Source organism: Bemisia tabaci, chromosome 1 (genome assembly GCF_918797505.1).
Source record: "Bemisia tabaci chromosome 1, PGI_BMITA_v3".
Taxonomy (NCBI): domain Eukaryota; kingdom Metazoa; phylum Arthropoda; class Insecta; order Hemiptera; family Aleyrodidae; genus Bemisia; species Bemisia tabaci.
The window spans coordinates 27,602,720-27,619,138 of NC_092793.1; the positions used below are offsets into that span (position 1 = coordinate 27,602,720).

The 16,419-nt window shown below is 41.1% G+C and overlaps 1 protein-coding gene across 1 annotated transcript in view; it reads left to right on the forward strand.

Moving 5' to 3' along the window:
* The window catches only part of shn (zinc finger protein schnurri), a 112,242-nt gene that overhangs the window by 83,645 nt on the left and 12,178 nt on the right, over nucleotides 1–16,419 (forward strand). The window contains exons 2-10 of the mRNA XM_019057468.2: nucleotides 6,293–6,352; nucleotides 8,217–11,152; nucleotides 11,944–12,279; nucleotides 12,632–12,808; nucleotides 13,393–13,474; nucleotides 13,870–13,990; nucleotides 14,265–14,400; nucleotides 14,998–15,118; nucleotides 16,128–16,351. Of these exons, the coding sequence (XP_018913013.2) occupies nucleotides 6,293–6,352; nucleotides 8,217–11,152; nucleotides 11,944–12,279; nucleotides 12,632–12,808; nucleotides 13,393–13,474; nucleotides 13,870–13,990; nucleotides 14,265–14,400; nucleotides 14,998–15,118; nucleotides 16,128–16,351 (4,193 nt within the window). The remainder of the gene's footprint in view (nucleotides 1–6,292; nucleotides 6,353–8,216; nucleotides 11,153–11,943; nucleotides 12,280–12,631; nucleotides 12,809–13,392; nucleotides 13,475–13,869; nucleotides 13,991–14,264; nucleotides 14,401–14,997; nucleotides 15,119–16,127; nucleotides 16,352–16,419) is intronic.

Below are 16,419 nucleotides of genomic sequence, written 5' to 3' on the forward strand. Positions count from 1 at the left end.
TTGGCGACACCTGGCGGTTCATACGGCGTTCTGTCTTAGTACGGCAGTATAACATGGAGAAAGTACGGACATTTCGGTAATTTTGAGGTTAGGTCATGGAGCTCTTATGGACCAAAAAGGCAGACAACCTGACAATTCCAAATCCCAGAGTGATGTATTGTTACAGTTGTTACGATTCTGCGTTTGTTACGCACGTATTTTGACGCACAATCAGTTTTTGCATAAATTTACTCATTTTCATGGAAGGACACTTAATTATAATCATTCTTGGGGATCTTGGTTTGATCGTGGAATCTCAAGATTTGTAGCGGTAACTTTTTTCGCACCAAGATACTAAAAATCCAGTGATTTCCTCTGTCGAGGAGTTACTGAATTTTTTGGTAAAACACCGAGAGTGTGTCTACTTACTGATGTCTTGTCAGTCGGTTTCAGTAGACACCCTGGAACTCGACATGATCATTCTTGAAGGCGCGAATGTAGAACTCTGAAGACTTTTCTTTCATAACGATTCGTCTACGTCTTTTCAAGATAGCTTTCAATTCTACATACATCTACTGCTTGTTTTTTCCATTTTTCTACTTATTTTTCCATGTCTCGTGAATCGGGTGTTTTTCGGTGCACTTTCGGCTTGAAAGTTCATCGCGCCGCTGCGCCTGTCTTCGTCACGCAACCGCGCCGATGCGGATAGGCGGTAGGCGGTAGGTTCCGGAGCCCGCTGTTTCCAACTTTGTCACCCTCACCGCCCCCGCCGGCCCAGATGACTAAGAAATAGCTTTTGTCAGAGCTGCAACGGTTACCATGACAACCACAATCACCGCCTCACTAACCCGATGATCGCCCCCCCCCCCCCACCCCCATCACTCTCATTCAAGCTTCTTCCTTCTCCTCCATCTTGATCGGTTGTCCTTCCTACCGTACCCCGTCCATCCCTTTGCTGAACCTGCTGAGCCTGCTTCTCTGTTTTGGGTCATTTAATTTTAATTTTTCCATTGCGCCAAACTGTCCGGAGGTAAAGTCATGCTTGACTTCGAGCAGTTTATAGCGTTTCTCATGAAGTTCATCCTTCTTTTTCAATTTTAGTAATGAATTAATTTTTATCACACAATTTTAAGAGTTGGAGGGGCTTGGAGGATAAGGCGCGCAAGTGCAATTTTTGAACAGAATTGGGATATTAATGATTTCAAGTAAAATTAGTCTTAGTGCACATACTGTGAATAATTCGCTCTCAAATTTCTATTTTTAAGCATCCAATATGCGGGACATTTTTTACCACCTCTGTACAGATACCTTGTGAACCGTATCGTCTCACCTCAGTAGTAGAAACCAAACTTCGCCGCGTAGATTTCTTCAGGGATTTAAATTAAATGCCCTTACGAGCGCTCTTCTCTCGAAGATGTGTTTTTAATTCTAAATAATTATCCTAATGGTCCATTGCTCTTGTACTCGTATGGTAAAAAATTTGCTCTCCTCTCCTAGCGGGCCCTTCGTGTACTCTTCTCTCGCTCCCTGCGAGTCCCAAACTCCCAACTGCCAAAAATTTGTCGGGGTCGGACGTCGGGACGTGGGGACGTGGGGGTTGGCGGCGCAGCTCGGTCGCTTCCTACGCGATTCCGCAGTGCCCTTTCCCCCTCCCCCCAACCACCCCCTCGAGCTATCGTATTCACGCTTGTGTCTGACGCGCGACAGGTTGGCCCGGGCGCCAAATCATATCCTAACGCAATTCTCACCGAGTCAGTTCGTCTACAGGGTGTATACCAATCAAGAAAAGCCTCCTTGTCGGCCTCCTATGGTGCAGTGGTTGTAGCGCTTGCTCTATGATCGGGAGGTCCCGGGTTCGATTCCCGGCCAGGCGACCCGAGTTTGATGGTCTCAAACAATGGTTGCCTGGGACGGAGGGGGGTGGAACTTAAAGCGTGGGATTAGCCCTTGAGGGTTATTTGAAGTAGTAAAAAAAAAAAAAAAAAAAAAAAAAAAAAAAAAAAAAAAAAAAAAAAAAAAAAAAAAAAAAAAAAAAAGCGGACTTGGTTAGAGTCCAGAGTCCCTTTATACTGAGAGCAAAGACAATGCGAATCCATTTCTGATTGGATCCCGTATTTCAGGCCTTCACAGTGTCACAACGGGAATAAAGAACACGGTTTCACCAATTGCAAAGATTATAAACTGGAACGGACCGGGGAACAGGAGGTACGGCAAAGAACAAATGAAATGAGAGTGGGAACGTAGGGGTTGATCAAAGATTACAGCAAGCATCCGATTTGTGTAATGTTTATTCCCGTTTGTCACATCCACAAGTCGCGTTGTTTCAACTCTCTCTGTAAAGGGACTCTAGACTTAGTCAGTAGATTTCATCAGGTCACAGAAGGCAGAAAAAAGTCAGTATAAACGATCTATTCGCGTAATCTTGACTGGTAACGTAGACGTGAACACCATAAATTAGGAGCCGAATTTGTCGATTTTTTTTGCATGGAAATGCAATATCCGCCAATCTGCGCCGCCAATCTGAAGCCGTAGAATTGACTTTGAGTGCAGTTGCCACTCATCCTAAAAGTATAATTCGTCGCCTCTCTTACGAAGGAACGTAATTCCATTCTATGGTTGCCAAATTGACGCAAACAATTAATTTATTTCACCAAGTTATACCTGTGCTATTTGTATCAAAATTTGTTCCGATTTTTGCATGAAATCTAAGGAAAAATCAGTGAAATTTTTAGTTGGGAGTGTCCAAGATTCTCCTAGATGATATGCAATTTGCGAGGGGAAATTTGGCAACATTTGAATGAGGTTACGTTCTTTCGTAGGGAAACGACAAATTAGGCACGCCCGTTTACCGCGATTAAATTCGGCGCCCCAGTCAGTGTGGAACATGAGTCATGGCTGTGGTGTCAAATCTCAATGAGTAAAAGCCAACCTCAAAGTACGTAAAACCCCCAGAGGCCCGCTCTCACTTAAATTACAGGTCCTGAGGTATCATTTATATCAACATACTTTTTATTCAGGTCATTTTTACATCTCTCATGGATTTTCTCAGAATCTTAGTCGATGCAATTAAACTTTGGAAGGGAAAAACTTTGGAAGGGAAAAAGCGCGAGGCATCCTGGCAGCTGTGCGAACGATTCCGCTCGGAGATTTCCGCTGTGTTGCCTGTACGCGGTATGAACAACTGCTTCAACGTGGTTGGGCCGTCTCGGTTATCGATTACGCGATTAATCGTAAAAACTAATTGAAACTAACCGAACTTTTTGAACAAAATGTTTAACAAATCCGGGCCATAACTAAGTTAAAGGGAAGCTCACAAATTTCGTATCGCACTTTTTCAGCATTTTCTTCCCCTTATGCTCTCAGGGCGTAGATCATAGTAACACGTAAAAACAGATTAGCCTAACGCTCTCTCCGACCCACCTCCGTCTCCCAGAGCGTTACTTAGTTTATGAACGACCCTTAAACTACACTTTTGATTGTTCATTCCGTGATTTCCCGGACGAAAGAACGTAACTCAATCCCAAAGTTGCAAAATTGACTCAAAAGATTCAATTTTTTTTTTCAAGAAAGTACTCGTGTAATTTTTTTCAAAATTTGTCAGATTTTGGACGAATTCAGATGAAAAATCGGCAACATTTTCAGTCTGAGATCTCCTATATTCTACACTTAAAATTGCGATTTTTGAGGGGAAATTCGGCAACGTTGAAAAGCAGATACGTTCTTTTGTGAGAGGAACGACGACTTGGTGTACCAATGGCCACCAATGATTATAATCGAAATTTACTAATCGAAGAATTGATTATTAGAGGCACTGGATGCGAAAAGGGCCCCTCTCGGTTGCAGTGAAATATTTCATTTGTTGTAAGGAAAGAGAATGCATCTATCTCACTACAAATTTCGCTGAATTTTTCCTATGATTATACAATTTTTCATGGAAAAAAATCTCAAATAATCACCCAATAAGTTCTTCTCCAAGGGATTAATTAGCAACAGAGATTCTGAAACACCGCAATCGAGAAGTGCCCTTTTCGCATCCAGTCCCTCTTTAATCAATTCATCGATTAGTAAATTTCGATCAATCGAGGCAATCGAGTGTCAAGAAGGGGCGGTATACCGATTACGATCGATCGGTTACTCGCGTAATCGAACATCCCCACTGCGTGGGAGCTATATCGGAGATTTTTTTGGACGAAGGTTTGACGGTCACTCCCGAACTGCGGCGGACACATAATCGATTCGGACGAATCCTCTCGGAGCAGAGCGCACCTTTGTTTCGCGAGGGCGGATTTTTAAGTATGTTTACTTTTTTGTTTTCCTCTCGGAAATATCCACGGTGGGAGGAAAACGAACCCGACATAGGAACGCGCATCATTTTCTCAGAAACCTGGAAAGATTTCAGTGCACGCGCAAGTATTGGCAAGACGCAGATTTCGTTTCCGCATCTTGCTGGTAATTTTTTTGAGAAATCAACGCAATCATGGCACTTTTCCGAAAGAAAGAAGAGGTGCAACGCCAAAACGCCGTAAACACCATTTTACATTTTCTGGAAACAATGTATCATAGCACACAGGGCTGGATTTCCCTACTTGCCGCCCCCTTCTCATTCGTTTTGAAACATCAGTAAAAATCATCAAGTGAACGTGCCAGCGGGGGAGGGGTGCATAAGACGCGTTTACTCGTGTTGAACGCAATTTTTGGGAAAGGCCTGTCAACACTACTAGCAAAAGGTCACGGAACTGTGCGCGAAAGTCAAGTTTCGTAAACCTATCTCTAATGGACATGGCTTCCATTCATAAGAAATGAACGAAAAAATTATGAAAGAACAAACACAAAATTTGGTTCAATGATTTTAACTTCTGCCGCCGCGCCGCGCCGACCGCGTCGTGTTTAGCGCAATGCGTGAAGTATTCACGCAGTCTTGTAGGCGCTATGCGTTTCACGCTGACCGCACTGTGTTTGGCGCAATGCATGAAGTATTCATGTAGTCCTGTAGGCACTGTGCGTTTCACGCCGCGCTGACCGCTGTTGACCGCACTGTGTTTGATGCAATGCGTGAAGTATTCGCGCAGTCTTGTAGGCGCTAATATGTATTACGCGCCGACCGCCGCGCCGAGGGCTTCGCCTTTTCATCTCAAGTCCTCGTCATCGTTTCTCCCTAAGTCGCGCCGTTCCAGGCCAAATTGTGTGTTTGGTTTCTCTCTTGACTCGACTAATTAAAGGTGCTGTCTCTCATATCACTGAAAGACGACAAAATTAGAAATTACTATACTCTCAGGAAATGAGAGATTTTGTAGCCTTTTCTCGTTAGTAATTTTTTTTATACCTTCATTTAAAAAAATTGCAAAATTTGCCGCCCCCTAGATTTGCCGCCATGGGCCGCGGCCCATGTGGCCACCCCCTTAATCCGGCCCTGACAGCAGAAAAACTTCTTTACCTCGAGATTTTTAGAGAATTCTTTGCAAATACTATCAAGAACTTAACCTGAAAATTTGAAGTGCAAGGGTAAGACGGTTTTTTTACTATAAAGTGTTAAGTTTCAAAAAGCGAGGGAAAATCTTGGATGGATTTACGGCGTTTTTGCTTAGCACGACAGAGGAAGGGAAAAACCAGCGATTACGCAACAATTTTCCTGAAAATTCAGGAATGCCTTCAATAATATGCACTTTCACACGAAAATCAGAGAACTTTTAGAATTTTCAGTAAGAACAGTGCACTTTTAAAATGCAATATTTAATATATAATATATAATAACTCGCGCAGCTGTGCACAAGCTCCAGAATGCCAGATAATAATTAATTAATAAATACCAAAAGTTGCACGTCTCTGGAAGCTTTTGATTGGTTGATAATTAAGCTACATGCTTTTCCGCCTATCAGAGTTTCAGTTCATCGACGTTTAATGAAAGTTGCGATGGAACCGCATGATAGTGTCATCAAAATGTGGCGTTTTCATCAGAATTTCAATTTTTCGCTTGTTCCCTCTTCAGCCGACCTTTTATCCCCGTTCTTTTATGTAAATACTTTTCGAATGACAGAAATAGTCACATTGATATTAAGATAAAATCAAGTGGAAAATAGAAACAACAGAGTGGATTGTAACTTATTTATATGAAAAAGAAGGAAGCCGCTTAGAGACGGATACTGATCTCTTTGACGTAAAAATGATTAAAAACCAACCTTGTTGCCGTACATCCAACTTCATAATTTGAAGTGTTGGAATTAATTTACGAGCGCATGATCAGCTCCCATTCGCATTCTCTCGCACTTTTGTATCGTCATCTATTTAATGAACAATTCAATTGTTTTTGTTTCAGAAGTACGAATAGCAGATGCAGGAAACTATTCAGAAGAAAAAGCTATCTTTAAAACACCAGGTTGGTTCTATTTTTACTTCACATTTTATTGTTGTTGAACCCTCCTGTCTCCAACTCTTCCTCGTTGTCTTCTAGCATCAGACGTACAAAATTTTATCTAATTTTTTATTTTCTTAAAAAGAAATGGAGGGAGTATACACTCAAAGTAACTCCTTTTTTTCTCTCCCTTTGAAAAAGAAAAGAAAAAAAGAAGCTGTGGTGAGTCTGGATAATTATTACATCATTGGTGTATAAGCATTAGAGCCCTTTTCTTGCCCGATCATAAATAATTGTATCGATGATTTGATCGTATATAATTGTTGTATGGATAATGGATAGACAAAGGGTAAATCATTCATGAGGCTGTATGCATAATTCTTCAGACAGGCTTTTTCCTTAGAGAGGCACGGTTTATTCTGTATTAAAGGGTAGTTGAAAGAGACCTGTAACATAGCATCATAAAAAAGGACAATTCTTACGAAAAAAATTTGACAGTTAAACTTCAGAAATAAATTCTTAGTTGGGATTAAAATATTTCTCTCCTCCAAAGAATTCATAACGCGACTTTAGAATACTCCGATATAGACCAAATATAAGGTAAGTACCAACTCATCTTCAAATTCGTGAAACCCGCAATAATTTTTCTTTTCTTTTCTACAGTAGCCTGACATCTTTTCATCTGTTGCAAAGCTTTTTCTCCAAAGTTTTACTGTCGAATTTCACTCGCAGTTCGCAAAAATTGTTCTTTTTTTACATAGCTATATAAAAGGTATCCTTGAATCTCCCTAAATTGCAATGCAAAGCGTATTTTGCCTCGCTAAGGAAAGGGGTCGTTGAAGCAACAACTACGATACGGTCTCAGGTGGCTTTGATTTGCTGTAGAATCAATTTTTCATTGATTGCCCTGGTAAAAATTGGCAGTAGAATGTGTGTTCCAAAATACTATAGACCTAAAGCCGGCTGTAAGATTTCCAATAGCTTCTGTAGCTGGCTGTACAATTTCTTATAGCATTTTATAGCTGATGGCGATTAAGCAACAACCAGACGATAAAGTTTATGCTAAACGTTACTAAATACGGATACTAGGACTTAGTTAGTTTTTGGACTACTGCTCTCTTTTTGTGCCGTAGTATCACGATTTATTTTGCAAGGAAAGCTCCGTACTTTTGAAGGATGCCTTTTATGCATAATATGTTGTAGCGCCTTCAATTTCCTATGATACTGTGCAATACTTCTGGTGTGAAATAGTTGCTTCAGACGCCGTGGCACGCTGCGGTGCGGCGGGCGGGCAGAGAGCGCGAAACGCGCATTGGCGCCTTCAAACCTAACAGGGATACTTCACGCATTGCGCAATGCGTGAAGTATCCCTGTTAGGTTTGTAGGCGCCAGTGCGTCGCCGCGCCGCTTTGTGTTAGGCTTTAATATTTAATCTCAGCGTTTTTCAACTCATGGTTTTGAAATGTTTGCACACTCTGTATGGACTATTCTCATTTTAATTGATGAAAAAAAAAATGTTTTAAAGGAAAATATAATGTGTGTTTTATAAATATTAAGGTAGTTCCGTATCAAACTTAATGATTTCCAATGATTTTCCATAGAATTTCTACACAATTTCTCATAGCCTTTTATAGCCAGTGGCGATAAAGTGTAAAGCCCGGCGATAGGACCTATAGCCCGACTGTATACTTTTTTATAGCTTCGTATAGCCCGGCTATATGATTTGCGCCGCTTTCTACAGTCAGCTATATGATTTTCAATAGCCTTCTTTAGTCGGCTTTAAGAACTCCTATGGTATTTTGAAACGCAGCTCCTATCGCTAACTTTTACCAGGGTGACTTGATAGATGATCCCTGTTTGGACTAATGGAGCCTCCTCTTTGTTTCAGAGAAGAGCGAGGGGGATCCAGTGATACCATCCTCACCGACCTCGACGACAATAACTGCAGCGAGAAGCACGATGGGCGCCGAAGCGGTAATAGTGGAGTCGCGGACGGTGGAGGCCTTCGGGGCGGACAAGTACCTGCACAAGAAGTTCAAGAAAATCGCCACCACGGTTCACCCGCAGGAAAACTCGCCGCCAGCTCCGGCCCCGGCTCTAGGAGCCGCGAGAACGCCCATCCCTAGCCCGGTAAACGGGTTCAAGGTGAAAAGCCTCCTCTGCTCCGTGCCAGGGTCCACGGAACCTACCCTCGGCGTCTCCGTCGAGCCCCAAAACAGCAAAGCGCACGACGCGGGAGAGGCAGCCATCGGACCGGGAGAGGTGGCCGTCGGGCCGGGATCCGGCGTCCAGAACGGGCGCTACATCTGCCCGTACTGCAAGCTAGCTTGCGCCAAGCCGAGCGTCCTCCAGAAACACATCCGAGCACACACGAACGAGCGCCCGTACCCGTGCCACCCCTGCGGCTTCGCGTTCAAGACGAAGAGCAACCTGTACAAGCACTGCCGCTCCCGGGCACACACGCTCAAGATGGAGGAGGACGGCCACGACGCGGCGCAGATGGAGCCGCTCAACGAGGACGACATCGAGTCCTCGACCGACGACGAAGACTCGCCCAAGAAGTTGAAAGCCGCGGGTGGGCGCCTCGCCTCGCCGGAGTCCAAGCGGGACGAGCCCATGAAGACCATCTACAAGCCCAAGTTCCACACGGTGGTGGAGGCCGCCTCGCCGACCAAAGGCGGCCCGGCTCCTAGCCCGTTGGCGCTGAGCATCCCCTCGAGCCCGCAGCTGGCCGAGAGCCCTAGCCCCGGCCTCGCGCCCGTCTCCTTGTCCTCGGCGTCCTCGCCCAGCCCCGAGTTCCTCCAAAGACATATCAGCAAGCTCATCAGCGAGAACCAGGCCATCGTCGAGACGATGGACCCGTTCTGGCCGAAGAAGTACATGCAGCGCTCCGTCTCCAAAGACTCGAAGGACTCCTCGGCCAGCTCCCTGTCTTCCTCTTCGTCTTCCCCCGGGCCCGAGTCCTGGTCGAAAACTTTCTTCAACCGCTCCTCCGGCGCGGACCACGCCCCCGAGTCCAAGAAAATGAAACCTGTGCCAAAGCAAGTGACTGAATCGAAGCTGGCGCTTGCGCTCTTGCGACCCAACGCAACTTCCTCCAAAGCCCCCGAGACCCACGGCGCGGACTCGGCCCAACCTTTGAATTTGACGGTGAATAATTGTGTGCCTGTATACGCGAAACACGTTTCCGAAGCCAAACCTGAAGCGACCAATTTAACTGTGGACCAAAGTGAGAAAGTTAGAAAGTCGCCTCTAAATCATATCAACTCTTCAGCTCCTGCCCATCAAAGTTCTCAGGTGGAAAGCTCCAGCATTAAGGATATTCTTTTAAAAGCCAGAGGAACGCCAACGTCAGTCTTTAAGGCTACCAATTCTTCACAAGAGAAAGGGGATATGGCATTCATCAATCCTAAAAATGCACCCAGCAGCACCGACAGCATTACCAGTGGAAGTAACAAATTTTCCTCGCTACACTCCCAGCAATTTGCTTGTTCGTTCTGCAAGGTTGCGTACCGCAGCGCCGATGATTTAGAAATTCATAATTTATACTACTGTAAGAAAAACGGAAGTACGTTGCGACTTAGTCCAAATCCATATAAAGAAACAAATCATGTAGAAAGCAGAATAAGTAACGGGAGTTCTTTAGGGTCTGCGACCTCGCTAACATCCCTTTCCCAACCCTCTCCAGGGCCTCTCCTCGGAAAAACACCTCTAGTCAATTCTTATCATCCTGAAACAGCGAAAGTAAACGTATTTCCATCATTACCGGCGAAAGAGATATCTGTGCCATCTTTGTTGAATAAAAAGAGTACCACTACTACTTTGAAATCATTGGAGGAGTTGTGTAAAAGCCCAATGAGACCTAATTCCATGCAAGCATTTAATAATGAAAGTCACACGAATGATGACAGCGAGGTGCAAGTTTCAAAAGTAGAAGTGACGAATCGCGGAGCTATGGAGAAATATTTTGACTCTGAAAAATTTGTGGCAGCAGTAATACCTAGTTTTAAAAGGTCGAAAACATCTAAAGAAAATGCAGAATTCTTACCGTCGTCTGTGAGTCCTGCTAAACTAGGCGCTCATCCAAGTGGATCACATCCAGGATTGATGATTACTGATGGATTATCATTAAGTAGTAGTAGCAACATTAGTCGTGCTAAATCACCATCCTATGAACCTGCTCAAAAAAATTCCCTCGGCCAAGACTTCAGAGGAGCGCAACCGCATCTAGATCGTCTTGTCATACCGATCATTCCCAAAATCCTCACTCAAGATCTCACTCAAAGTAGCGCCATCCCCGCTTCCATTTCATCAGTTCTTCCTCCCTCCCCTCTTCTCAATCCTTTAACTACGATCACAGCTTTCAACCCACTGACGCTGCCCATCAATTCACTTTTGCAGAAAAGGGCTGCCATTGCCACCCCTCAGGAGGGCAAGCCTAACTTTGCTGCATACAATGGTGGCCTAGTCACCATTCTTCATGGTGGAAAGTCCATCCCCTTTGTTCCTGGAATGCCTGGTCCGCACTCTTTTTCAGTTGTGGAGTCAAAGCCTTTGAACTTGGCAGAAAGGATGTTGAGCAAAACGGGTGAAAAGGAAGTCGAATCATCATTATCCTCAAAACGCTCAGCTGGTAGAGATTTTGAATCGGATTTAGAAGTCACACAAGTAACAGAAGTCACAACTGTCTCCATTTCTAAACGAGTCCCTCTACTGAGGGTCGAAAGCTCTGATGATATAATATTAGAAAATAAAGCTAAAAAACCAAGACTGAGTGTGTCAAGCCCTAGTCCTCCATCAGGCATCCTTGCCAACTCAAGCAAGGTAAGCAAAACCATATTTTACATTTTTAATCAAGATGCATACTTTATCATCGAAGTTTACCTGGTCTCTATCAATTTTCTTGACTTCTGAGTAAGCTGGCTCATTTATGCCCCCAAAAAGATTATTTCTCTGCAATGAAAACCCTGTAAAAATAGAAATTATTTTGCATGTATAAATGGCCAACTGTAACTCAGCATGTTTAAGTAATGGTTTATTTGATTGTAAGTCACTTCGTGAACATAAACTTTTGACCACTAAACCTTGCAAATATCATAATTTCTTAATCTTTTGTAAAATGATCTGAAGATTAAGTAAAACCCTCACCCTCCTAGTCAGTGAAAATGAATGTTAGCACAGTGTCAATATCACGCGTTTCTTTGTAACTTACGAATTCATGAATTCCTACCCACATACATGCATATGTGCAAGGATAATTGGAAGATTCTCAATAATTTTTGAAACGTGAGTTTAATTTTACAAATGGCATACTTCATGCAAACATTGAAATGCTAATCCCTCACGGGTGTCTAGGTGTGCAAAGAACTGGAACAAGCTCTTGTTGTAGGTACCATATCTTAAATGCACTGAGTCTCTCTGTCACCCTTGACTTCAAATTTTGTTTTTATTTTTTTTAATTATTTTTTTAATAATAAGTACTTATTAAAAAGAAATCAAGTACAATATTGTGAAACTTTCTATGAGAATTAAGTGGTCCTGTTGATTTTCCTAGTTTTCTTTTTTGCTGTTATAATGGAAATTTATTCTAAATTTTGTTATATCCTTTTTTGCAGGTAAGAGGGACTCCTGAACCGTTGGAAAATACAACCTCTAGCTCAACTGAAGATTCGTCAAATACTCAAAAGCAGTTCTTGAGGCCGACATCATTGCCTTTGAAACCAGGAACTTTTGCTTTGAAGAAGTCAACTCCCCTTGGCAGCACAGTATTACCTTTAGTCAGTCCTGAGACACCACGACCAAGCAAATCGTACGGGCAGTTGTATTTAAATGGCAATGCATACACTTATTTGGGTCTGAAATGTTCCACACGCACTTTCTTCTGCACACTGAACAAACCTCAACCAATATATGTCCCTCTCAGCACACTATCCATGTATTCGAATTGGAAAGTAAGTTAATTATCAATCAGTTTTATTTTTTGTTGTTTTTTTTTTCTTTTTTCGAAGTCTTTCAATCACATTCACCATGATCTTTTTTCAGTCTGTCAAATTTTGCTGCGACCATCCATCGTTCAACATCCTCTCGAAAACTAGAGTTAAAAAAAGGGGGGCAGACTAAATGCTCTCTTCAAATGCATCATCAGCTTTAAACCAGAACGTCTAATCCATTATATTTTGATTTGTATAAATACAGACAAATTTGAATACCTAAAAGAGTCAAAATTTTATTTAAATGTAGGTACTAGAAATGAACTCCAGAGTTATGATATCTAATCTCCACGTCTTTCACTTTAATTTTCAGGTTTGCTCTGAAGCCGGCCCAAATCCATTTGGTCTAAATCCTGGGAAAGCTATGTCCTTTTATGACTCTCGTCATCGACAGTCATCATACACTGTTGCTCGTACCAAATGTGAAGATGTTGTGACACATTCATCTTATTGGCTCAGTCAATCAAAATCTAAAGAAAGCGAGGCAAATGTAAGTAACCCCCTGCTGTACTTTTACTAGAAACGCCCAACTCAGACAGTCACACTTTTCATCGGACGAAAAGTTGAATGGAAAGTTAGACGCAAAAAAAATTGGTGTAATTACCATTGCTGTGTGATACCGTCATGACACCATCATCAGCCATCAGTTTTCGGTTTATAAAAATAGAGTTTCTGTAATGTAGGCAGGAAGATTTTGTCTCAATGTTTCGCTCGAAAAATTGGAAAGCAAGTTGAAGGGGACATTAGATTCAAGTTTTCATTCAACTTTTTATCAGATTTTCCTTTTTTTTCTCGTCAGCATCAAATGATCCAACGTTTTATCGGAAAAAAGCGGTAGAAAAGTTGAATGAAAAGTGTAACCGTCTTCATTTGACTACAGTGTGTATTGAAGCATTGAAAATTACCTTTTTAGCTCCGGTTTTCTTGAAATTGGCACATATTCATTTCTTGGATTAACGTGTTATTACGTTTATAAGACCATGAAGAACATAATTAGAAAGAATAGGAAAATTCAGCCATTGGCAAATCCTCTGCTAAACTGCACATTAATTTTAGTACTTCTCTTGTTTTCAGGAATCAGTCAAGGATGATAAGAGCAAAAAAACAAAAGGAGTATATGAGTCAAGCGTAGACTACATTTATATTCGAGGAAGAGGTTTGTTTATTCCCTGATCAATTTTAGTCAGTAAAGACGTCTTTTTTTAAGTGTTTGTAAAGGGGAGGGAGGTGAGGTTTTTTCCACTAAGTTATTGTCTTTAAATGATCAGTAGAATGATCAGAGTAGATTGCACCCTTTCTTTTGATGTCTCTCAGAGGGATAAAATTCTTACACCTTTAGATTCCCGTGTTAATTTAAGTTTTCATCAATGGATCACTTCTCATTAGTAATGGATTATTGAAAGTATCAAATACATTTTCATTACAGAGACAACATGTAGCTTCATACCTCCTCTGATAGTTTCACCCACTTTTGCTCTGCTCTAATTCATTGCAAATCTTCCATTGCTACAGTTTTTATCTGAACTTTTTTTTTTTTTTTGATGTTTTCAGGGCGAGGTCCATATGTTTGTGAAGAATGTGGCATAAGGTGTAAAAAACCATCCATGTTGAAGAAACACATAAGGACGCATACAGATACCCGGCCGTATACATGCAAGCATTGTGCTTTCAGGTGTGTTAAGAATATCCTCCCTCTTCAGTGTTCTATAATGTTAATATTTCTGATGTAATATTTCTCTTTTGTAATTTTGTATCCAGCACATTTCTAACGTAGGCTTTCCTACATATTGAAGTCACATGAAATTTAACATCATCGTAGATACTCTTTAAGAACAAGATGTTTCGTTTTAAATGTCAACATATTTTTACGTTAATGCTTTTTTACTCCTAGATTAATCCTCATTGAATTTCAATTCATGTGGTGCTGGTTTTTTTTTGTTTTTCAGTTTCAAAACTAAAGGTAACTTAACAAAACATATGAAGTCGAAAGCGCATTATAAAAAATGCGTTGAATTAGGAATAAGCCCTGTTCCAACAGCTGTGGATGAATCGAACATTGACCAAGAACTTCTGGCTAAACAGGTTCGCCAATAGATTTATTCTCCTTCCCCACCCCTTTCAATTTTTCACCTCTCTATTAAGAGTTTGTCTCTAACAACAGAGGTCAGTCATTCTGGTGTATGAAAGTAGGGCTACCTTGGGCATGACGTCAAGCGTCACCTCACAAAAAATATCCTCGCAGCTTTCAATGTTCTTCTAATGGGATGTAGATTTTCTTAATTTTAGAAATCAAAATATAAAGACGGTGAAAAATCATTTGAAACTGTTTCCAAGTGCAAAAGAAAGCTTTTAGAATTGTGATATGGCATTGGAATGAAGAAAACAATTTTCCCTTCATAAAGAATCACTCGGAAAAGTCAACACAAGTCTCTGATGATATTAGTCTTTTTGTCAAAGCGGATATGGAATATTCAATTGGTCTCATACCAATAAGAAAGTCAGTCATAAACTGGACTGACCTCATTCAATTGGTCACATTCTACACCATCAACCCAATAAGGGGAGTGGCCGATTTCGATGGTACTATATCAAAACAGTAATTATCATTTGAGGATAATTTCTATCATTATCAGGGAACTTTTGTTTTTTGTACGCTAACCTGATTTTTTCACGTTTCAGCAAGAACTACTGGGAATGCAAAGTGGAGACAACGAAGAATCAGAAGAAGATTCAGATGAAGATCTTGACGAAGAGGATGATGATGAAGATGAGTTTGATGATGAGGATATAATGAACAGTGGTGAGCATCAATACATGTTGCATTGTAAATTCTGAATTAAGGGTGCTTTTCAATTAATTTCTTTTAAATACTTGCTTTTTAAAGTAAGGTTTAACAGTTAAAGTTCTTGGTCAATATGATAGAAGACAAAATGGCCTGATCAATAAATGATTTTTTTTTATCTAAGTAAATCACCCGTTGCTAGTTGTGATACAATTCACAACAAGCAATGATTTAAAAAGGAGCAATAAAATTGTTCAATAGATCTATTGTATACCAAAGCTGCTGTCATCAAAAAACACTTTTTTGGGGGAACATTGCACTGAAATAACATTGAGAACAATACAATTTTCTGAAATACACACCGAAATGCATAATTTGCACTGTTTGTATCAGCATTTTCAAATTTGCCACCTCGACAATTACAGTTCTCATAGTCTGTGGCAATTTAGTATCCACCTGAAGAAACTTCTAACCCAAAGGAAGAAACTTGCCCGGCAACTGTCATCCACCCTGATGTGGTTTCAATCGTTTTGTCTTTCTTATTTTAGGAAAACAGGAGAAAACAGATCTTTTGTAATGATTTGAATCATACATGTGAAAGACTGATCAACAATTAAACGGTCTGCAAAATAGTTTATTCATTCAGGTTAGATCACCTGGAATCTCTCTCAGGGTAAACTTGATTGCCGCTGACTGATTGAAATCTTCCTGTAGACTGAAATCTTCCTGTAGACACAGTGAATTTGATAATACATGCCACCCTCTCAAATTGTGTTTCAGACTATATTTTAGACATTTATGCTATTGAAAACATTCTCATAGATCTTTACCTGTAGAAAGTCATCTCAGTTGGTTGCATCTCCTGCAAACAACAGACTTATTGCATTTAACAATCAATTTTTCCCAATTTTCAGTTTTAGGTAATTTAGACCAGTGGGTAGATTGAAATGAACAGTCACTAGATTTAAACTCTTTCCTTTCTATAAAATGAATTTCTTTTAAGTAATTTTTTAAAATTATTTTTCAGACAACAAAAATAAGTTAGAACGAGAGGCTGTGTCCTCGTTACTGAGCCTGTCAGAGGTGACAATCCAAGCGGCTGTTCAAAGCAAACACGTTCTTGCTGGATTGTTAAATCCATCAAATCGACCTTTCACGTATCCTTATAATTTCTGTCTTCCACCAAGGCCAGTTTCAGAAGCTTGTACACCCACTTTAACATCCATCAGCGCTCATCGGGAGCATGAAAAAGTAAGTAACATTTTTTAATGTATATATTTTGCCATCACTTTACTACTTTAATTTATTTATTTTCGATT